Raw genomic sequence first — 24,514 nt, forward strand, 5'->3', positions numbered from 1 at the left:
GATCATCATGCTTCACAGTATTTCTAAGATAATGTTTGAGCGGGCGGCACGGCGGTGTAGTGGTTAGCGCTGTCGCCTCACAGCAAGAAGATCCGGGTTCGAGCCCCGTGGCCGGCGAGGGCCTTTCTGTGTGGAGTTTGCATGTTCTCCCCGTGGGTTTCCTCCGGGTGCTCCGGTTTCCCCCACAGTCCAAAGACATGCAGGTTAGGTTAACTGGTGACTCTAAATTGAGCGTAGGTGTGAATGTGAGTGTGAATGGTTGTCTGTGTCTATGTGTCAGCCCTGTGATGACCTGGCGACTTGTCCAGGGTGTACCCCGCCTTTCGCCCGTAGTCAGCTGGGATAGGCTCCAGCTCGCCTGCGACCCTGTAGAAGGATAAAGCGGCTAGAGATAATGAGATGAGACTTGCCCAAAAAACTGGGGGCAACCAATACGAGAACGACATGGTGTCAGAAGAAAGCAGTCGTTTCTTTGGAGTGGAACATTTAAATAATTCAATCGAAAACATTTTTTCCCTTCATGAGTGCCAACAATTCTGGAGGTGGACGTGACTACATCATGATCATCCTCATGTCTTAGTTTAATTCAAAATAAGGCACGCTAGTGAATAAAAACCAGGTCCCTGCAACTCTGAGAAGATAATGTGTTTATTGAATGAAGATAACCAAGGACAGGATCTCAATTTTCTAAAATAAAAATAAATAAAATCATCTGCTTCCACGAACGATAGGCGTGCATTTCCTTGCAGGAGGACCCCACACCAACAGGATTCAGTGCGAGTTCAGCAGCCAGTCCAATCAGTTCATGTTTTGGGTTTGGTTTTTGTTGGCACATGGTGTAGCAGAAGAGAAGCAGATGAAGGTGTAGTTTGCCGTACGCTGAGGTTTTTTTTTTAAGGGGTTTTAGTGTGCACACCTGAGAGAACAAGCTCAAACGGGATGAGGCGGCTGTCATGATGAGCTATGTGGAATATACACATGTACATATTTTTTAACCACCGGTCACGAGCCTCGTTGCGTTTTGCGCGGATATATTCATATAAATACAATCATACAACTTAAAAGAAGTGGCAGGAAAAGCGTCCCGTCTGTCGTGTATCACCACCGTTAGAAGAAACCACATTCGAATGAGCCGAGTGAGAGTGCATGTGTGTGATGTTAAATCAGAAATAAAACTAGAGATGAAGAAAATAAAATAGTACTTAAAGTCCTTCAAAGGGGGGGGAAAAAAAAAAAACCAAAACCAAACGTTTGGATGTCAGTAGCTTGGTGCAAGCACAAAAACCTCAAGATAAAGCAGCAAAGAGCAATTTACATCGTTTATACAGGAATATGGAGGTCATCGGGATCTGATATCGGATTATCCGATCGGATAGCGTGAGCACTGGATCATACTTGCCGTAATTTACAATCTGACTTTTTTTTAATCTGCGTGATGTGACCACACAGGATGCTGACTGACCACTTCCTTTCTTTGTTCGTCTTTCTTTCTTTCCTTCCTTCCATCAGAATCAAATACAGACAGATTTTGCAAGTCTTAAAGTCATTGTTGCATCTATTATCGGCTAATACTTGTATAAAAACTTAAAGAAAAAAAAGCATAATCTATACCTAAAACTAACTCCTCTAATCAATTAAAAAGCCACAGGGGATGTGGTGAGCAACCTCCACTTTTTTTTTTTTAATCTGAAACCCGTCACGAGCTGTGCTTTGGTTATCTGTAACTGTCACGCCAGCATTAGCCGTTAGCATGTATGCTTGTGCTGTTTTTTGTGGCCTTTCACAGGAACACGTCTGGAATTTAAAAAATAAAAAAAAAAACCTAACAGAAATCCAGAGTGGCAATGAGTCACAACTGTGTGCGTAGGACGGAAAGAAGCGCTCAGTGCATTTAGAGGACTGCTGTTTGTTGCAAGTGTGTGTGTGTACATGTGTGTTACAGATGAAGTGTGTGTATGACGATGTACAAGACTGAGAAAAGCAGCGTTTGGCAGCGCGGTAATGAGATCTGACTGGACACGCGTTTGGAGCAGGTGGGATAACCGAAGTGAGATTAGACGTCTGATGCGGGATTAGACGTGATCTTTGAAGGCGTCCAGGTTGAAGGCAGTGTCCAGGAAGCGCTTCAGCTCCAGGAGGTGGGAGTTCTTGCTGCCGGTGGCTGGAGCAGCAGCAGATCCACGACCAGCATACCTAAACACACACATTCTTAACATTACACCACAGCATGTGTGTGTTTCAATTAAACACCATTACAGAATTTCCTAAATGTGATTCCATGTGCAATAACCTCAAACACCATTGTGTTCTTCCCTATGTAGTGAGCAGTGTTGCCACATTGGGTGGTTTTAAGTGCATTTTGGCGGGTTTTGAACATATTTTGGGCTGGAAAACGTCAGCAATATCTGGCAACACTGGTAGTGAGCAGACAGGAAGTAATTTGGGATTTGTCCCAAGTGTATATTGACTAACCAGCTATACGATACGACTTCAATTCTTAAGTCTGCTCTGATATGATTTTGATTTAACAGCTGCCAGGATATCGTTAATTCATGAATCATGATGATGAAGCGAAGGACTAAAAGTATTTGAGTTACGAGCAAATCATGTTGCTAACCTATTTATACATCAGGTTAGAAATCCGAATTATTATTCTTTACATACCAGTCTGTTAGCCTGGCAAGCCAGACTAAATGTGAATATTTAGTCTGGCCTCGGTCGTAGACATTTCCGACGGGGGTGGGAGGAACAAACCACTGTCTTTCAAACTGTCTCTGTGCGTATAGGCCAACGCTCTGACCAATCAGCGCAACAGTGACTGTGACGTAGTCAGAGCGACAGAAAGCAGTGGGGGAGGCCTTGAAATAAATACATTTTTCAAAATGCGTATTAATTAATAAACAGGTTCGAGATATTAAGAAGTTTGGAGATAATGACCACAAGTTTGGAGTCTGTACCACATACTTAACATACACATTTATTTTTTTCAAGTGTTTTTCAAGGGTTTGCTTAAACTGTTTTTGAGAGTTTTTATTTAGTGGTGTTTGGTGAAATAATTTCCCTTAAATTTAAAATAACGGGAAAATAAGAAACAATCAAAAAGTAATGTTTCAAAGCTGTTTATTAATTCTTCGTACTGCACAAACTAGCCCCATCCTTTTGGCTACGAGCGGAGCCAGCTGGTAGATCAGACTTTTGCCATAGCCGGTCGGCAAAACAGCGAAAACGTCCTTCTTGGAAAGGAATGAGCGGAGAGCCTCTTCCTGCTCATGTTTCAACGAAAACTCCAAGTCTAATTCTTCTAAAACTGATTCCAAAGCGGAGTCAAACGCGCGCTGTTCACTAGCCGTAGCCATCTTTCCTGCTGTGCTTTCTCCAGCGTCGCGCAGCTTTGTCGTCACTCCTGCAAAAGCCCGCCCAAAGAATCCAAACAAAAACCTTGCGTTGTGATTAGCGGGCACGATTTGATGCCCGGGGTGTTTTGTTGATATGGTGCGAGGCTAGACCCACTCGTAGGCAAAAATATTTTTGGCCACTAGGCGGGTGGGTCGAGTTTACTAGGCTACCAGTCTGTCCCTTTTCAAAAAAAAAAAAAAATTACGATCAATAATAACTACTGATTTATGATTGTTGCATTTTCCCCCCAGTTATACGGTGAAGGCGATCACGTGCTTCCGTCAAGACACGTGAAACCCCATCTTTTTGAACTGCATCACGGAGCAGCATAAAAACACTGAGGAAAGCGCTATCCGCCCACTTCTGCATACATGAACTCGCAGATGCCCTCGTGCCTCAGTTTTTGACAGTATGCCCCTCTTGCCAAGAAAGAGCACGGCCAATTTTCTCGCAGTCTTTGACTGCTGGTCATGGACGGCTCTGGTATTGTCAGGATTCAAACTCGCAATTTCCGGACAATAACGTGACCGATGTTGCCTTCTAACAGGAAATTATTTTTTTCTACCTCGATAATTTGGCATTCCTGCCAAAATGATTTTGTTTACAATTTAAAAGCATTCAAATACGAAAATTCAAGTGAAAGGGAATTTGGCAGGCCTGGTTTTATTTGTCGTTGGCTTTGAAAGGAGTTCTTACGAGTTCATTAAAAGGCAGGCTGCGTATCAGGTGATCCGTATCTGCACAGGATAAACACTGCGTGCACTTTAAACCTTGAAGTATTGTACATTGTATGCTTGGTTAATAATTTGCGGCTGCAGATAACAGACAGCTTGTTGGTTGCATGGACGTGGGATGTGGTTTTCTGTTGCTATAGAAACGGTATATATTTGCAGTCCATACAAATGATTAAATCAGAGACACTTGTTTTGGTGGCACAGTTTGAGCAATGTATGCAATGCCCATTGTTTTGTGGTGTACATAAAACTTGTCTGGTGTAACAAGGTAGTTGGGGGGAGAGAGAGTTTACCAGACAGGCTTGGCGCGGTCAATAGTGGTGCGCATGCGAGGCTTCACGTAGTCGTAGTAGCCCTGGTTCTTGTGCTCCTCTTGACACCACATCAGGTCAGCGTTGGGGTATTTCTCCGTCTCAGCCTTGACCAGGTCGAAGGGGAACGGAGAGAGCTGCAGGAAGGAGGAGGGGTCAGAGGTCACCTTGGTTACACTGTAAACTGATACTTTCACTTGCACACCTAAAAACGCTCGAGGACATGATACAACACACATCATGATAGATATTTGATAAAAATCTGCCAAAAACTTCCAAGTAGAAGAAGAAGAAACCTTTATTTGTCACATGCACACTTCAAGCACGGTGAAATTCATCCTCTGCATTTAACCCATCTGAAGCAGTGAACACACACACACACACACCCAGAGCAGTGAGCAGCCACACCAGAGCGCCCGGGGAGCAGTCAGGGGTTGCTCAAGGACACTTCAGCCCAAGGCCGCCCCACGTTAACCTAACTGCATGTCTTTGGACTGTGGAGGAAACCGGAGCACCCGGAAGAAACCCACACAGACACGGGGAGAACATGCAAACTCCACACAGAAAGGCCCTCGCCGGCCACTGGGCTCAAACCCAGGACCTTCTTGCTGTGAGGCGACCGTGCTAACCACGACACCACCGTGCCGGCCAGTAGTGTCACTTCCTTTATTTAATTCTACAGAAATAAAAGTACGCAACACCGCAAAGGAGGAAAAATAAAAACTGTCCAAAACGTTGAATATTCTACAGGAATTTTAACATCGAAGCAGCTGCTTTGTAATTATTAAAAGCATACATCAGAAAAATGTACTGTGACAATTTATGATATCTGTATTGCATCAACCACGTTCTCTGTGCGTGTGTTGGACGTTGTACCTGTTCGATACGTGCGATGGCCACGCTGTTCTCCATGCCACGAGTTTTGCGTTCACGTGTGAGCTCGTAGTAAACTTTCCCTGTGCAGAAGATCAGACGCTTCACTGCATCTGGGTTCTGGGCTGCAGGACCATCATCTGGGATCACGCGCTGGAAATGTGTGCCTACACACACACACACACACACGTTATTCAAGACTAAAAAACAGTCACTGTACCTACCTACCTGTATAGAATTTTTAAGACCAATACTGATTTTGCCATTTTGACTGATCATGATATATCAGCTGATATCCCCCCCCAACCTTTGCTGTTGTGCAGCTATTTGAGTCCTCACCCAAACAACATGACTGACATCATCTCATATCATCTCTAGCCGCTTTATCCTGTTCTACAGGGTCGCAGGCAAGCTGGAGCCTATCCCAGCTGACTACGGGCGAAAGGCGGGGTACACCCTGGACAAGTCGCCAGGTCATCACAGGGCTGACACATAGACACAGACAACCATTCACACTCACATTCACACCTACGCTCAATTTAGAGTCACCAGTTAACCTAACCTGCATGTCTTTGGACTGTGGGGGAAACCGGAGCACCCGGAGGAAACCCACGCGGACACGGGGAGAACATGCAAACTCCGCACAGAAAGGCCCTCGCCGGCCACGGGGCTCGAACCCGGACCTTCTTGCTGTGAGGCGACAGCGCTAACCACTACACCACCGTGCCGCCCCGACTGACATCATATACTTGAAAAATACACTTAAATAGTATTTTGAACAAAAAAGTACAACTAAAAATAATGTGACAAGAGTGAAATGTATATAAATTTCCACCACCCCAAAATAAAATTAAATAAACTAATTATGATGTGTTGTTCCAATCACGTGTGTTGCCACCAGTGGTGCTGCAGTGTGCCCTCTGGTGGACAAACCGCGCAACGACAACGCTCAGAACAGCTCAGCTTCCATCTAGATTTATTTTTTTTTTTAAATTGTCATTTATTGGCCCAAATAAACAAACACTGATACTGATTTATCTTCAGTTAGCTCATATGAGATGTACTCATTAATTCTGTGACGTCAAGACCAGAATATTTATAAAGCTAAAGCGGACAGAGGCAGAAAGATAGACTGACGTATGTATAAAAGACAGATTTTGAGAGACACATGACTGACAGACAGGAAAAGATAAACAGATGGATGGATAGACAGACAGGTCACCAACAGACAAAGAAGAGTCATCAGGAGATGACATATCACTCCCCCCCCCCCCCCAAGTTGAATTGGTTGCCATGGAAATACGGGGGGGAATCACAGTAATCCCAAAATGTCAAAAGGCCCAACTCCTCAAGGCACTTAACATAACTGTCAGGTTTCGTGAAAAAACAGAACAGAAGGACAGACAGCTGTAGATGAAGGATAGACAGGGAACAGGCAGACAGACAGGCAGCAGACAGACCTACTGACCAACATGCAATACATAGCCAGAGACAGGCAGACATGTGATAGGCAGCTAGACAGAAAGATAAAAACAGACCTACAGAAACAAAATTAGACAGACACCTGTTTTAGAAAAAAAAAAAAAGGATGGAATCCAAAATAAGCTTGAACCAAAATAATAATTATTAAAATCAAACAGTTAAAAAAAAAATAAAATAAATAAATGCATGAAATCTGATCACATGACTGACCAAGCAGCATCAGGTCAAAGCTGGACTTGGCCTCTGGGTGGCGCAGCAGAGATTTGGGAGTGAAAACGATGAGCTGTAGAAGAGAGAAAGAGACAGGTTCATTAATCTGTACGTGCGTATGTGTGTGCGCGCGTGTGTGTGTTGCGGTGTTGGTGTGAACTCACAGGCTTCCTGAAGGGCTGTAGGATTTGCCTCCTGAGCACGTGGAAGTAGTTGGCAGGACTGGAGCAGTTCACCACGATCCAGTTGCAGTCGTACAGCTGACGCACCTCAAAATCGTCCGTGATTTTCTAGAGATCGGATCAATCATTTATTTACAAAACAGTAGAGATATTTCTATTAATGACGAACACAAACCGCAAGAAACCAGTGCTGTTCAGATTTTAAAGGTCCCATGGCATGAAATTTTCACTTTCTGAGGTTTTTTTAACGTTAAAATGAGTTCCTCTGACCTTCTTAAGTCACCCCAGTGGCTAGAAATTTCATAATGTGTAAACCAAACTATGCCCAACATTTGAGAATGGCGCGTCAAAACGGCGCATTGATAAACTCTTCCCTTGCCTACGTCAGCAAGGGAGATGATCCCCACGCCCCCCCCTCTGGATTCCCACCCACTGTATGGATTGCCCGCCCAGCTCAAAAGTTGCCACCAAACATGGAAGTTGCGCTGTACATGGATGTGACAACACAGAAAGGAGTCTGTTTTTACTGCCGACGGGAGAGCCCCTGAAGACGCAGTGGCTTAATTTTATTTACTCCAATAATACGCCGTCGAGTCTACCTAAGACGGTGTATGTTTGTCGGAAGCATTTTCCTGAGGAATGTTTCCACAACTTGGGACGGTACAGGGCAGGTTTTGCACATCAACTGTCACTGAAGCCTGGGTCCGTACCAAGCATCCCTGCCGCATCAGCAACAAACACCGAACAAGTAAGTGTATAACTGTTAAGTCGTTTTGCCGTGTTTTAAAATCGGTGCCACGTTAGCCTTGCAATGGCTACATTAGCTGTGCAGCTAACCGCTTCCTGCAGTTAGCCAGGTACTCTGGGCTACAAAACTAAAGAGCATGCAGCATGCTCTGTTATAATAGCCAATCAAAACAGTTTTTACAAAGACACCCACATTCTTTTTTTTTTTAAGTCACTCGTTCATTTTATTTGTTTGTTTGTTCAGTAAAAACCAAAACATTTGTTGAATTTATTTTATTTCCTCGCGTCGCACCTTAATGACGTCAGCGCGCGGTATTTTTCCCTTCGCGGTTTGTTCCTTCTCTCTCGCCATAGTAAGACACCCACATCCGCTTGTTCTGACCCACTGGAGGTAGCGTCACAGTGCTGTTAGCCAATCAGAGGTAACACGTTTACATGTCATGAATATTAATGATAAGACCCGCCCCCACCCTCTACCCTTCCCCGCCTCCTGCTTCTCATTAGCAAAACGACGCACTGGGAAAAGCGCTGAAACGGGGCTTTCTCCCAGGAGGCTATATCTACATGCCGAGGGTTCATTTCGAGAAAGGCTGCGGATATAACATCCGGAAACCTCCACGAGCCCGTTTAAAGCATCAACAAACCACCATGCCATGGGGCCTTTAAATAAAACTAGAAAGGTGGACACGTGCACGCACACACACACACGTGCTGATATTAAAAGATTTTCATGACAACTTTGACACAATTTCACTCCGTTGGATAAAAATCCATGTTGTCCTGCATCCAAAAATAAACAGTTTTATCCGTCATTCTGCTTAAACACACAGTTTAGAAAAGGACATGCTCATTTTTTTTTTTACTGTTATTTTTCTCTCTCTCCCTTTTTTTTTTAAAAATAAATTTAATACAGAGCAACAAGGTCACGCCCCAACCTGCTGTTTGTGTTTAACATCCTGGATGAGAAGGTCCTTGTATTTAAAAAAAAAAAAAAAAACAGCAAAATACAATCAAATAATATTGCACCATGTTATTAGGACTTCATGCAAGGTCAGAAATGACCGCTGATGATTTTCCTGTCTGTATGAAAAATGGTAAAAAAGATAAATCAGTACACATCTACAGGTAAATCTCCAGGAGAGAACGGATCACTGCTGGAATAAACACTGACGCACTGATGAGATTCTGTGAATGGAAACGTCACGTAACCAATACACACAATATAGATATAAATATATATTTAATAAAAACAAAACAAAACAAAAAAACCTGTCTTACAGGGAAAACATCAGGGTCGTCGTTGCACATTTGCAGGAAACGCTCAGGGCGAGCTGAGGAGTGCTCGGGACCCTACAGAAACAGACAGAATTAAATAATGCATCAACACTACTATGTACTGGCTCACACACTTAATACACTGTTTAAATGCTGTATTGCAATTTATTCTCTCCACATTCACTGGATATGAGCAATCGCATGCTCCGATTGGCTACTCTATTACTAGGCTATCAGCTCATATACCATGAGTAGAGAAAAACAAAAATGGCAGAGCATTTTCAAGGTGTCTACAGGTTTGTCCAAGTTAAATTTTAGACTTTCATACCGTGTTCCAAAAAAAATTAAGACCAAATCTAAAAAGTCACACAAAAACGTACTCTTTTGAAAAAAAAAAAAAAAAAAAAAAAAAAACTGTATAATTTAATGTAACTTATTGTTCTTGTAAACATTCACCAGAAAACACTATTCTAGTAGAAGTACTTCATTTCTTTTCCTTGACAGGCATTCACACACTCAGAACACAATATAAGGATCGGATAAACTTCTAACTATGTGACAATCAGAATGCAGTCACAACGTTTGAATCCAATGTGAAAATGTGAATGAAGTCACACACACAATCCAATGCAACAGTTTTTTTTAATTACAACCCCGATTCCAAAAAAGTTGGGACAAAGTACAAATTGTAAATAAAAACGGAATGCAATAATTTACAAAATCTCAAAAACTGATATTGTATTCACAATAGAACATAGACAACATATCAAATGTCGAAAGTGAGACATTTTGAAATTTCATGCCAAATATTGGCTCATTTGAAATTTCATGACAGCAACACGTCTCAAAAAAGTTGGGACAGGGGCAATAAGAGGCTGGAAAAGTTAAAGGTACAAAAAAGGAACAGCTGGAGGACCAAATTGCAACTCATTAGGTCAACTGGCAATAGGTCATTAACATGACTGGGTATAAAAAGAGCATCTTGGAGTGGCAGCGGCTCTCAGAAGTAAAGATGGGAAGAGGATCACCAATCCCCCTAATTCTGCGCCGACAAATAGTGGAGCAATATCAGAAAGGAGTTCGACAGTGTAAAATTGCAAAGAGTTTGAACATATCATCATCTACAGTGCATAATATCATCAAAAGATTCAGAGAATCTGGAAGAATCTCTGTGCGTAAGGGTCAAGGCCGGAAAACCATACTGGGTGCCCGTGATCTTCGGGCCCTTAGACGGCACTGCATCACATACAGGCATGCTTCTGTATTGGAAATCACAAAATGGGCTCAGGAATATTTCCAGAGAACATTATCTGTGAACACAATTCACCGTGCCATCCGCCGTCGCCAGCTAAAACTCTATAGTTCAAAGAAGAAGCCGTATCTAAACACGATCCAGAAGCGCAGACGTCTTCTCTGGGCCAAGGCTCATTTAAAATGGACTGTGGCAAAGTGGAAAACTGTTCTGTGGTCAGACGAATCAAAATTTGAAGTTCTTTATGGAAATCAGGGACGCCGTGTCATTCGGACTAAAGAGGAGAAGGACGACCCGAGTTATCAGCGCTCAGTTCAGAAGCCTGCATCTCTGATGGTATGGGGTTGCATTAGTGCATGTGGCATGGGCAGCTTACACATCTGGAAAGACACCATCAATGCTGAAAGGTATATCCAGGTTCTAGAGCAACATATGCTCCCATCCAGACGACGTCTCTTTCAGGGAAGACCTTGCATTTTCCAACATGACAATGCCAAACCACATACTGCATCAATTACAGCATCATGACTGCGTAGAAGAAGGGTCCGGGTACTGAACTGGCCAGCCTGCAGTCCAGATCTTTCACCCATAGAAAACATTTGGCGCATCATAAAACGGAAGATACGACAAAAAAGACCCAAGACAGTTGAGCAACTAGAATCCTACATTAGACAAGAATGGGTTAACATTCCTATCCCTAAACTTGAGCAACTTGTCTCCTCAGTCCCCAGACGTTTACAGACTGTTGTAAAGAGAAAAGGGGATGTCTCACAGTGGGAAACATGGCCTTGTCCCAACTTTTTTGAGATGTGTTGTTGTCATGAAATTTAAAATCACCTAATTTTTCTCTTTAAATGATACATTTTCTCAGTTTAAACATTTGATACGTCATCTATGTTCTATTCTGAATAAAATATGGAATTTTGAAACTTCCACATCATTGCATTCCATTTTTATTTACAATTTGTTCTTTGTCCCAACTTTTTTGGAATCAGGGTTGTATTATTTTCTCTGCTTGGGGAGTCACATTGTAAGCAGAATTGTTCAATTCCATCTTTGGTCAAACAACAATGCAGAAAACAAACAGTTAAACAATGTGAATGCACATACACCTGAAACTTCGGCTCACTCACTTGAAAGGTATGCTCACTTGCACTTCTTAAAACGATACCCGCACGCAAACAATACTATTCTCTCACATGCACGCAATAGAATATATTCTCTCTCTATCACACACACTATTCTCTTCCATCTCGCAGATCTATCCTCTGCTCCACGACCGTTAGTGGTGGCAGCGCTGAAGTCGGATATTTGAGGCTGATGCTTGCGGCCTTTAGCAAAAGCAACGTGCTTGGCGCTCTTCATATGAGAGTCCACCGCTCTTATCCCCATTGTGCCCAACTCAAAAGTCTTACAGCATGCTACACAGTATGCCTCGTTGGCATCTTTGGGTACAGCCTTCAGCCACCACGAGTATTTTGCATCTTGCAGCCAGTTATCATTAAATTTACATTTACCCATTGTGGCTCGGACTACCCTCCATCAACAGATCAGGCACTGAGTGGTTGTCAAGCACACGTGTGTCTAGCAACCGGTGGATTCGGAGCCTGCGCGGTATAATTGTGAGCATCAAAAACGATTAAACTTTTTCCCTATCCAAAGTGTACCACATTTTAATGATATGACTGAGTAAAACCTCCATAAATTTAAGATTGAAAATTTAAGACCACGGGGTTTGAAATTTAAGACAATTTAAGACTTTTTAATGGCCTTATTTTAGGGAAATTAAATTTAAAGACTTTTTAAGGACCCGCGGCCACCCTGATTTTGTTAAAACAACCGAGGACGAAATAAAAACTCCACTCAAAAACAAAACCCCAAAAAATACAAAAGCAACAAAAAATATGGAATGAAAGTATTCGATAGCAAGAACGTATCTTTTTTATTTCAAGAATTATCGCATTTTTCACAATTTACTCCTGTCATTTCACCTGTTTGTTTACATTCTAAGCGGAAATTAATTTATCAGACATTCTGTATAAAGTTTTTATTTACTGAATTTGAAAAAAAAAAAAAACAGCTCTATTTCTCAAAATCCAGTGAATGTGGACAGAATAAAACCGTTATTCCACTCAATCTCATCATACATGGATTATAGACACCAGCTCACGTAGGACTCGATTTCATGGAATAAAATGTTTTATAACAAGAATGAATATTGTAAATCCATGAACAATAGATTAAAAGTTTATTTCACATTTTGGAAAAAAAGTCTCCACTGATTTCAACCATTTTCAGCAATGTTATGAGTTGTTGCGTAGTTTCTCCACCAGAGGGCATCAGGCAACTCCACTGTTGGCAACACAACAATCAGCTGACCCAAGCAGAGCAGTAAAGGTGCGTCAGAGAGATGGTGTTCGGCTATTTTAAAAACTGTTTCAGTTGGACACGCTATCTAGTTTTCACAGATTTTTTTTGTACAGTTCCTATATAAATAAAATGAATTGAGTATCCTGAAGTATTCGATAGTTGTGTTAACATTGTACGTGTGATATCTGAGTGATGAAGATGGATTCAACTGCTTTTTCCCCCAATTAAATAGGCTTTACTTTGAAAACACATAACTAATAACTAAAATGTGCATGTTTCCAGAGAGTGAGCTAGTTAATAGTGAGATAGATAGATAGTTAATGGTTATTCCACAAAATCGAGTCATACATGAGCTGTTGGCTATAACAGAGATGCCAACCTTTTGTGAAATCAATGTGTAGTGACACATGCATACGAGTGGAGCGCCCGCAGGGTGCGTAGCGAGTCCAATCCAGCTGGGGGTTCGGGGGGCGCTGTAAGTCCCCCGAGAAAATTTTGGAAATTGGTGCTTTTTTAGGGCCATTCTGAGTGAATACAGGTGACTACAATGAAGTGGGACATGTTGGTTTTGGGGGGAGAAAATTGTTGATTTGGGTTTTTTTTTCAATTATCTGAAAAATAAAACCAAACCACAATCACTCATGATTTTCTCATGAGTGATACTCCTAACTCACCACATACACACAAAGTAAAGACTTCTCTAGTAATTTCTATACAATCAACTTTCAAACAGTGAATATTATTTTCTTAACTTTACTACACAAATGCAGATTACATACCATCAATATTTATAGATAACATACTGGAACATTCAATTAGCAAATACTCAAATAGTTTACTAAACAAATGCAGATTACATGCCATCAATGTTTATAGAGAATATGCTGGAACACTCAATTAGCAAATACTCAAATAGTTGTACTGGAACATGTCCATTTCCTTTTTATTCCCATGATTAAGGTCAAGTCACTTTGATTACTTTTAATTTTTATCAACTTCCTTTCACTTTTAATCTCACCAACATCAAGTCAGATTACTACGGCAGAGCAATAGGGCCACGGTTTTATATTTTATTTGGAAACTTCTGAGAAAAAAAACCTAAATTTCTTAGATTAAAGTCAAAATTTTCGAGGAAAAAAGTCAAAAGTTTCGAGAAAAAAGTCAAAATTTGAGAAAAAAAAAGTCAGAACTTGAGAAAAAGTCAAAATTTTCAAGAAATAGTCAAAATTTGAGAAAAAAAGTCAAAATTTTCGAGAAAAAAAAAAAGTCAGAAATCTGTAGAAGGCGGGCTTCCATACGGAAGTGACACTCACTCGCGGCCGGTAGACATGAATGGCTGAGACCAGAGCCATGGAATTCAGAGTTGTGACAACCGGGGTACAGGAAGTCAGTTGGTGATGTGATTCACGTAGATTCAAATACTTCTAGGCAGCGGCTTTCTGTTTGCTAGAGACTAACACAGAACCACTACATAACAAGCAAAGATTAAGTAGAAACGAATCACAATATTGTGATTCTGTGCCAAAACCGCAAGGATCTTTGTTATTAAACCCAATCCCGAAATAACATTTGATTAAGTCGTCCATTTCAGCAGCACTAAACACAGTTGTAGCAGACTAAGTCTCCGTCAGCTCTGAATGACCTGGTACTTCCTGGTAGCCTAAATTTGTGACTTTTTTCTCAAAAATTGAGTTTATTTTCTCAAAACTTTTGACGAAAATTGACTTCTTTCTTGAAAATTTCGACTTTTTTCTCAAAATTTTCGACTTTTTTTCCGCGAAAATTTCGACTTTTTTCTCAAAAATTTCAACTTTTTTCTCAAAATTTTTGACTTTTTCTCAAAAGTTGAGATTGTTTCTCGAAATTGACTTTTTTCTCGAAATTTCTGACTTTAATCTCAAATTCTGAGTTTTCTCAGAAATTTAAAAAATAAATAAATAAATAAATAAATATATATATATATATATATATATATATATATATATATATATATATATTTATTTATATTTCTTAGTGGAACTATCACTCTTCCGCAGATTACTTATTCAGTTCTGATTGATTTACTTCAGAAGATGACTGTTTCAGTTCCAACAGTGTTTCGTTTCTTTTTGCGAATATATCGTGAAATGTTCATTGCATATTCAGAACATGGCGTTTTGGGTGGATGACAACCCTGATTTCATGTTTTGAGTGATAGTTTGTGAGGTTACAACACCCCGACAGCCCCTCAATACCTAGTGACATGGGCTGCTCGACATTCCAACGCGGCATCGATAATTAATTCGCGTATGCGCAGAACGCTTGTCAACAAAGATGGCGGCGCCCATCGAAGCAAACTTTGACCATAAATACAGTCAAAATATTGAATTATCAAGCGATAATTGGCCTCAAATGTACTGAACACCGGCAAAATATCGTGAACCCTTATAGATTCACGCGTTTCGAACCGCATCCATGCTAAAATCGTATGAATCCCATATAAACTGAATAGACGGTCGTAGCCTCGTAGTGCTACTGTCGAAAACGTAGTGACTACGCACAAATCGTAGTGATTGGCATCTCTGCTATAATCCGTGTTCGACGAGATTGAGTGGAATAACTGTTTTATTCTCTCTACATTCACTGGATTTTGAGAAACAGAGCATTTTTATTTTTTGCAAATTCAATTAATTTAAAAAAATCTATACAAAACGTCCGACAAAATCATTTCCGCTTAGAATGTAAACAAACTGATGTAATGACAGGAGCAATTTGTGAAAAATGCTATAATAATAAAAGATACGTTCTTACCATCAAATACTTTCTTTCCATATTTTGTTGCTTTTTTTTGTGGTTTTGTTTTCGAGTAGAGTCATTTCATCCTCGGTTGGTTCAGCAACACGCTCCGCCATTTTGCTTTTCTCTACTCACGGTGTACGAGCTGATATCCTGGTAGTAGCCAATCAGAACGCATGATTGCTCATATCTAGTGAATGTGGATAGAATAAATTTTGTACATAGTACTAATTAAATAATTCTGTTGCGCTCATAGTTCACAATCCCCCACCATGGACATTTAGGCCTGTTTGACTACTTTTATACAATTCATAATATTTTAATACATTTCTAGTTTAACGAAGACATGTTTATCCCCCCCCCAAACCAAGAGCGAGGTATCGGGTGGCATCATCCGTTATCGGAAATAAAAAAATGTTTATTTTCGGTATCGATTTTGTGTCTAAAATCCCTTATTGGTTGAGTCCTAGTAACTGTAAACGGACTAAAACCAAGACGTGTCATTCTGTGATGAAGAATAAACAGTAACCATCATCAGACTGTCATGGTGTAAAATGCTTTGGGACGTGCCGTTATTGGAAAACGATCAACTTCCGCTTTACTCCAGGCCATATCACACCACATTGCACTATGTCATTGTTGATTATTTTCTTACAACAGCACAGCACATCCCAACATAATGTTTCTGTTGATATGGAGTACATGCACAAGAGGCTCAGAAGCCTCAGTAGGGGTTTAACTAAATAACAATAACAGAACGGGAAATTCTGGGTAACGGAGTCTCACCATGCCCTCCATTCCGTGCGGCAGCAGCAGGACGATGCCGTTCTGACGGACCCACTTGGCCTGTCCGGGACAGATAAACTGGTCGATTATACACTGGGCCGTGTTGTGGAAGTCTCCAAACTGAGCCTCCCACAGAACCAAGGCGTTCGGACTGGCCATGGCAAACCCCAACTCGAAACCTGAGAGCGGGAAGAGGAGGTGACGAGGACGGTGGGTTAGTGCAAGACGTGATAAAGAAATGTGTGTTTGTAGTGAGCGTTGTGAGCACACACACCCAGCACTCCGTACTCAGACAGCGAGCTGTTACACACGGTGTAGGGAGCCTGGTTTGGGGCTACGTGGTTCATGGGGATACACGTCCTCTTATCTACGTTCTGATCATGAAGGACGTGGTGACGGTGACTGTAGAGGAGAGACAGGGGAAAGAAGAAAAAAAAAATCAGAAAAAGGGACTCAGGGGTAAGAAACTGTATATTAGCTGATAATCGATGGGTAGATTAAAGATGGAGTTCCTGAGAAGACAAGAAGTGTGTTTTTGAGCCATTACTACAGGTGAGACTCAGGGAAGTGATGGGATTGGACAGAAGACACTTTTCCTAGACCCCACACGCATACGCAGTCTGAGAAACCTCGTTAATAATGCCAACATATGCAGCAGCACCTGAAGGTTCCTCTTTCCACGTCCTGGCCACTGAGACGCACGTGGATCCCCTCTTTAAGCAGAGAACCGAAGGCCATGTACTCTCCCAGAGCCCAGTCCACCGTCCGGTTCCGGATCATCTCAGCACGCCCCTTCAGGATCCGAGTCAGACCTGACACACAGAGAGAGAGAGAGAGAATTAAATGTATACTTAAATCCTTTTGTGTGTTTGTGTGCGCGCATGCATGCATACACACCCCCGTGAATGGTAAAGTCTTCCACAGGTACAGATGATGCCACCTGACCGATGTGTGTGAGCTCCTCCTCACTCAATCCAGTAGAAGGACAGGTCATGCTTTTGGGCTGGCCATCCAGTGTGAAAAAACCTGGGGACGGACGGGGACACACGACAGTGTTAATGGGCGTTGTCTTATTACAACATTTCAAAGAACATGCCAAGTGCTCACACACAAACACAAGGACATCCACACAAATACACACAACCAAGTGCGCGTGCCAAAAAAAACCCTGTACACAAATACAGGCAAGCACACAAACATGTACAAACAAAGCCAAGTACACACACACACACACACACCAGGCCAAGGGGAATCCAGCCAGTGCTTGATGTGGAGGATTTTCTCATCCTTAGAGCGAGCATAAGCCTCCTCACAGATCTTGTCATATTTGGCGATCTCCTCCTGCAAGCGCACACACACTTTTCACACGAGATCTGGTCCAGGTGATGTATTCATTATAGCAGGGCTTTTCAAAGTGTGGGGCGTGCCTCCCCTAGGGGGCGCCAGAGTTCTTCGGGGGGGGCGCAACGTGAGGAAAAATAAACCAGAATAAGTTACTATTGCGGACATTTAGCGAACTTCAGCTAGCCTTTACCAGAGACAAAACGGATCGATTTTTAGTACCTAAAGCTACAGTGAGTGAGGAGACAGAGTCTGGGCCAAGCAAAAAAAGAAGGAAGTATGACCACGATTATTTAAAGTTTGGATTTTCATGGACTGGATCTGAAGATGCTCCACTGCCACAGTGTGTTGTCTGCCAAGAGGTGCTAGCTAACGATGCTATGAGATGTTTAAAATGTGTACAACCCCGATTCCAAAAAAGTTGGGACAAAGTACAAATTGTAAATAAAAACGGAATGCAATAATTTACAAATCTCAAAAACTGATATTGTATTCACAATAGAACATAGACAACATATCAAATGTCGAAAGTGAGACATTTTAAAATTTCATGCCAAATATTGGCTCATTTGAAATTTCATGACCGCAACACATCTCAAAAAAGTTGGGACAGGGGCAATAAGAGGCTGGAAAAGTTAAAGGTACAAAAAAAGAACAGCTGGAGGACCAAATTGCAACTCATTAGGTCAATTGGCAATAGGTCATTAACATGACTGGGTATAAAAAGAGCATCTTGGAGTGGCAGCGGCTCTCAGAAGTAAAGATGGGAAGAGGATCACCAATCCCCCTAATTCTGCGCCGACAAATAGTGGACCAATATCAGAAAGGAGTTCGACAGTGTAAAATTGCAAAGAGTTTGAACATATCATCATCTACAGTGCATAATATCATCAAAAGATTCAGAGAATCTGGAAGAATCTCTGTGCGTAAGGGTCAAGGCCGGAAAACCATACTGGGTGCCCGTGATCTTCGGGCCCTTAGACGGCACTGCATCACATACAGGCATGCTTCTGTATTGGAAATCACAAAATGGGCTCAGGAATATTTCCAGAGAACATTATCTGTGAACACAATTCACCGTGCCATCCGCCGTTGCCAGCTGAAACTCTATAGTTCAAAGAAGAAGCCGTATCTAAACATGATCCAGAAGCGCAGACGTCTTCTCTGGGCCAAGGCTCATTTAAAATGGACTGTGGCAAAGTGGAAACTGTTCTGTGGTCAGACGAATCAAAATTTGAAGTTCTTTATGGAAATCAGGGACGCTGTGTCATTCGGACTAAAGAGGAGAAGGACGACCCAAGTTGTTATCGGCGCTCAGTTCAGAAGCCTGCATCTCTGATGGTATGGGGTTGCATTAGTGCGTGTGGCATGGGCAGCTTACACATCTGGAAAGACACCATCAATGCTGAAAGGTATATCCAGGTTCTAGAGCAACATATGCTCCCATCCAGACGACGTCTCTTTCAGGGAAGACCTTGCATTTTCCAACATGACAATGCCAAACCACATACTGCATCAATTACAGCATCATGGCTGCGTAGAAGAAGGGTCCGGGTACTGAACTGGCCAGCCTGCAGTCCAGATCTTTCACCCATAGAAAACATTTGGCGCATCATAAAACGGAAGATACGACAAAAAAGACCCAAGACAGTTGAGCAACTAGAATCCTACATTAGACAAGAATGGGTTAACATTCCTATCCCTAAACTTGAGCAACTTGTCTCCTCAGTCCCCAGACGTTTACAGACTGTTGTAAAGAGAAAAGGGGATGTCTCACAGTGGGAAACATGGCCTTGTCCCAACTTTTTTGAGATGTGTTGTCATTAAATTTAAAATCACCTAATTTTTCTCTTTAAATGACACATTTTCTCAGTTTAAACATTTGATGTGTCATCTATGTTCTATTCTGAATAAAATATGGAAATTTTGAAACTTCCACATCATTGCATTCCGTTTTTATTTACAATTTGTACTTTGTCCCAACTTTTTTGGAATCGGGGTTGTAAAACAAGATGTTAAAAAAAAAAAAAGCACGGATGCTTAAAATGTGTAAAAGAAAAAAAATGTGTACAGCAAACATTTTTTAAAAATACGAATGGAACATTAAGTATAGCAACAACAAAAATTGCAAAGGGGGGGCGCTGTTGTTTATTTGCTCTCTGAGGGGGGGCTGACTCTCTCACACTTTGAAAACCCCTGCGTTATAGATTAAAGTGGCTGATGTTTTCAGGTGGAGCTGAACATAATAAACAGTGTGTGTGTTTTTATATACTACTGAATACTAAATGTCCCCACAAAGACAGTAAAATCTGACTATTTTGACCTTGTGGGGACATCTGGATGGTCCTCACAAGGAAATTGCTGTTGTGTTTTTTTTTTTTAAAACAAAAATTGAAAATATATAAAAGAACCAAAAAGTTTCCTTTTCATTACTGAGGACAGATTTAGGTGCAGCACAGCATTAATTAACTGCAATAATAATTAAGTCAATGGAAGGTCCTTACAAGGACACTGAGACAAACGTGTGTATGTGTGTCCTGACCTCATACTCCTGGCGTGTGACGACTCCCTCAGCGATGAGTTTCTCAGCGTATTTCAGCAGCACCGGCTTCTGCTTCTTGATCTGTTTGTACATCAGCGGCTGTGTGAACATGGGCTCGTCCATCTCGTTATGCCCGTTACGCCGATAACACACCTACAGGAACAGAGGAGATGCACACGCACACCATTCCATTCCATTCGAGAACATAATAGTCACAATACTGGACATAACACACTCATTTCAGGATGAAGATGTAACCATGGAAACGCACTCACCAGGTCAACCACAACATCTTTGTGGAAGGTGGCTCTCCATTCGGCAGCGACGTTGCACACGTACATGACGGCCTCCGGGTCATCCGCGTTAACGTGGAAGATGGGAGCGTTCACCACGCGCGCTACATCGGTGGGGTACGGAGAGGAGCGGGCCATGCGGGGATCGGTGGTGAAGCCAATCTAAACCAAGAAAGAGGGGAGGGGGAAAAAAAAGTGCACAGGATTATACAATGCGTGTGGTTTTAAATTGTAAAAGGTGTGTGCGCAAAGGGTAAAAGAAAAAAAAGCAATATCATACCATCTCTTCTTCTGATTATAAAGGTGTAGAATCGTCTCGTACACAGAACATACGTGTGCGCGTGTGTACCTGGTTGTTGACGACGACGTGCACCGTGCCGTGTGTAGTGTAAGACGGCAGGTCGCTCAGATGGAAAGTTTCGTAGACGATGCCCTGGCCGGCGAACGCAGCATCACCATGGAGGAGAATGGACATCACCTAAATGTACGCACGCGCACACACAACAGTATTGAAATAAAGGTCTGTCTGTTCCATGGTCCGTTCTGGTTCTCGGAAATATTATAAAAACACTACGTAAGCAAACTAAGGAAAGATCTGAACACAGCAAGTGTGTGTGTGGCTGACCCGGTTGCCCTCAGTGTCTCCGCAATAGAACTGCTCAGCCTTGGTTTTGCCCTGCACCACCGGGTCCACGGCTTCCAGGTGAGACGGATTGGCCACCAGAGATAGAGTAATGTTCCGGTCCGTCACACGGTTTATCCTCCTGTGGTACATGCCCAAGTGGTACTTCACATCTCCTGATCCCTGCAACAAACGCACACCACACACACACAAAAAAAAAAAAGGCACCATGAACAGAAATGTACAATTATATTTAAAATGTTGGATATCCAGGGCGGCACGGTGGTGTAGTGGTTAGCGCTGTCGCCTCACAGCGAGAAGGTCCGGGTTCGAGCCCCGTGGCCGGCGAGGGCCTTTTTTTTTTTTTTTTTTATTAATGAAAGATACAGAGTTACAAACTTAGATGAAAGACATTCGTTTTTCACATACATTTCCAAACTACAACCCCCTGCCCACCCTTCCACCCCCCACCCCCAACAGAACCTGTGCGTTTTCGTATGTCACCAGTCAAACAAAAGACAGTAAGTCACTTGTACAAATCTTATAAAAAAACAAACAAACAAAAAAAAAAACATGTATACATTATCCAGTAATACCAAACCATACCAGTGGTACATCAAAAAATATTGCAGACTTCTTTAGGCCTATGCCATCAGACTATCTTGGTACTTTACATGTCATTACAGAGACACAGGAAGGGTCTTAAGTTTTTCAAAATATATTATTACAGGGTTCCAGATACCATAAAAAAGGTCAACAGACCCTCTAAGTGCATACTTAATCTTTTCTAATTTCAGATACATCATAAGATCAGTCAGCCATACTGATACTTTTGGTGGGTATGGGGATTTCCAATTTAAAAGAATTTGCCGTCTGGCAATCAAAGTTGAAAAGGCTAATACATCTTTGTACCCTGAAAGCCTCACAGAGTCACCTGACACAGTTCCAAAAATTGAGGTGTACATATTGGGCTCATATTCTATTTCTAAAATTTCAGATATCGTTTTATAAACCCCTGACCAAAATTGATCCAGACTTGGGCATGACCAAAACATGTGAGTCAATGTCGCTGGAGCACTATGACATCTACTACAATTATCATCCATGCCTGAAAACATTTTTGCCAATTTAGCTTTAGAAAAATGCATCCTGTGTAAAACTTTAAATTGAATTAAACTTAGACGAGCACAGGATGTAGTCCCATTGACCCTATGTACAGCTTCCTCCCATACACTATCCGGTATTGCCTCTCCAAATTCATCATCCCACTTTGCTCTAATCTTATCCAGGGTATTATCACCATGGGAAGTGATGATATTATAAATTCTAGAAATAAGCCCCTTTAAATTAAAAGACACATCCAAAATATCCTCCAAAACAGATGGATCTGGTTCATTTGGAAAATCAGTCGTATTACTACGAATAAATTGACGAATCTGTAGATATCTAAAATGATTTGAACGGGGGAGATTAAATGTTACACACATGTCATTGAAACTTACAAATACACCTTCCTTATAAAAATCTTTAAATCTGACAAGGCCTTGTCTACCCCATTTCAAGAAAGTGGCATCTATTCTAGCTGGAATAAATGAGTGATTATGACAAATTGGGGCTTGAATGGAGAAATTAGGTAGATCCCCATGTTTTCTAAATTGTTGCCAAATGCGTAAGGTATTAATAACCGTTGGATTTGAAGTATATGTTGAACTAGCCAGAGGGATTTTAGAAGTCACTAAGGCTGGGAGCGAAGTTGAAAGGCAAGAATTATTTTCAGACTCACACCAGCCCACATCTGATGACTGACACCAATACAGTATTTTCTGACAGTTTGCTGCCCAATAATAAAATTGTAAGTTTGGCAAGCCCAAGCCTCCATTGGAGCGATGTCTTTGAAGAAATCTCTTTTGAATTCTAGGCACTTTACCAGCCCATATAAAAGATGATATATGCCTATCCATAGATAGAAAAAATGATTTGGGCAAATAAATTGGAAGACACTGAAAAAGATAAAGAAATCTAGGGAGAACATTCATTTTAATACAGTTAATCCTACCAACCAATGACAAATTAATGGCATTCCATCTCTGGAAATCAGACTTTAACTTATCTACTAATGGAGTAAAGTTTTTATGGTATAGCTCAGGGAATGTACGACTTAAATGAATACCTAAATACTTAAACCCATCTCTGGACATACAGAAGGGTAAATCTGAGTCCTGAAGAGACCGGGCCAAGACATTTATTGGGAAGCACTCACTTTTAGTTAGGTTCAATTTATAACCAGAAAAAACACTAAATGTTCGCAATATATTCAAAACGTGGGGAATACAACGCATAGGGTCAGATATGTATAATAATAAGTCATCTGCATACAAGGATAACTTGTGAGTCAGACCCCATCTATTAATTCCACATATTTCTGTCTTTGACTTAAGCACAATAGAAAGAGGTTCAATAACCAAAGCAAACAGAAGTGGACTTATTGGCGAACCCTGACGTGTTCCCCTCATCAAGGAAAAAAAATTAGAATGGTTCCTATTAGTGACTATTGATGCTTTTGGGCTGAAATATAAAAGCTCAATCCATGATCTAAAATTGGGACCAAAACCAAATCTACTCAAGCACTCAAACAAAAAACTCCACTCTACCCTATCAAACGCTTTTTCAGCGTCCAGGGAAATGACCACTTCAGCCACCACAGTAGATGCTGGTGAGTATAAAACATTTAGAAGGCGACGCACATTAGAAAAAGAATGACGACCTGTCATAAACCCTGTTTGATCAGGGGAAATCACCTCTGGCATAACTTTCTCTAAACGGCGTGCAAGTGCTTTTGCCAATATCTTGACATCACAATTGAGGAGAGAAATGGGGCGATAAGACCCACATTCCTCTCTGTTCTTCCCTGGTTTTAACAATAGAATTATGGAAGCTTCAGTCAATGTCCTAGGCAAGGTTCCATTAGCTTTTGATTCTCTAAACATGTCAAGTAAAAGTGGAATTAATTGCTCAGAAAATTTCTTGAAAAATTCAACTGGGTACCCATCCGGGCCCGGTGCCTTACCATTTTGCATGGTCCTAATTGCATCAGCAATTTCAGTATGTGTAACTGGACATTCTAATTCTGCTCTACTAACTGCACTAATTTTAGGCATATCCAGATTACTAAAAAAATGATCCATAACAACATTGTCTATGGGAGCTTCAGATGAGTACAGCTTGGAATAGAATGCCTGAAATGTATCGTTAATTTCTACAGGATCAACTGTGAGTTCCCCATTCTCTTTCCTAATACCTAAAATATGCTGCTCAGATGATCT

The 24,514-nt window shown here is 41.5% G+C and overlaps 1 protein-coding gene across 5 annotated transcripts in view; it reads right to left on the reverse strand.

Annotated features, from left to right (window-relative positions):
• Positions 1-632: 632 nt before the first annotated feature.
• Positions 633-24,514, reverse strand: part of ogdha (oxoglutarate dehydrogenase a) — an 85,262-nt gene continuing 61,380 nt past the window's right edge. For all 5 annotated transcript variants that reach the window (XM_060931227.1, XM_060931225.1, XM_060931229.1 and 2 more), the window contains 15 exons: positions 21,195-21,374; positions 20,919-21,047; positions 20,552-20,731; positions 20,277-20,429; positions 17,632-17,734; positions 17,291-17,419; positions 17,055-17,205; positions 16,668-16,795; positions 16,394-16,572; positions 9,214-9,285; positions 7,171-7,296; positions 7,007-7,079; positions 5,318-5,481; positions 4,424-4,578; positions 633-2,193 (listed from right to left, as the gene is read on the reverse strand). In XM_060931227.1, coding sequence (XP_060787210.1) covers positions 2,073-2,193; positions 4,424-4,578; positions 5,318-5,481; positions 7,007-7,079; positions 7,171-7,296; positions 9,214-9,285; positions 16,394-16,572; positions 16,668-16,795; positions 17,055-17,205; positions 17,291-17,419; positions 17,632-17,734; positions 20,277-20,429; positions 20,552-20,731; positions 20,919-21,047; positions 21,195-21,374 — 2,043 coding nt within the window. In that variant the 3' untranslated portion in view covers positions 633-2,072. The remainder of the gene's footprint in view (positions 2,194-4,423; positions 4,579-5,317; positions 5,482-7,006; positions 7,080-7,170; positions 7,297-9,213; positions 9,286-16,393; positions 16,573-16,667; positions 16,796-17,054; positions 17,206-17,290; positions 17,420-17,631; positions 17,735-20,276; positions 20,430-20,551; positions 20,732-20,918; positions 21,048-21,194; positions 21,375-24,514) is intronic.

Source organism: Neoarius graeffei, chromosome 10, assembly GCF_027579695.1.
Source record: "Neoarius graeffei isolate fNeoGra1 chromosome 10, fNeoGra1.pri, whole genome shotgun sequence".
Classification (NCBI taxonomy): Eukaryota; Metazoa; Chordata; class Actinopteri; order Siluriformes; family Ariidae; genus Neoarius; species Neoarius graeffei.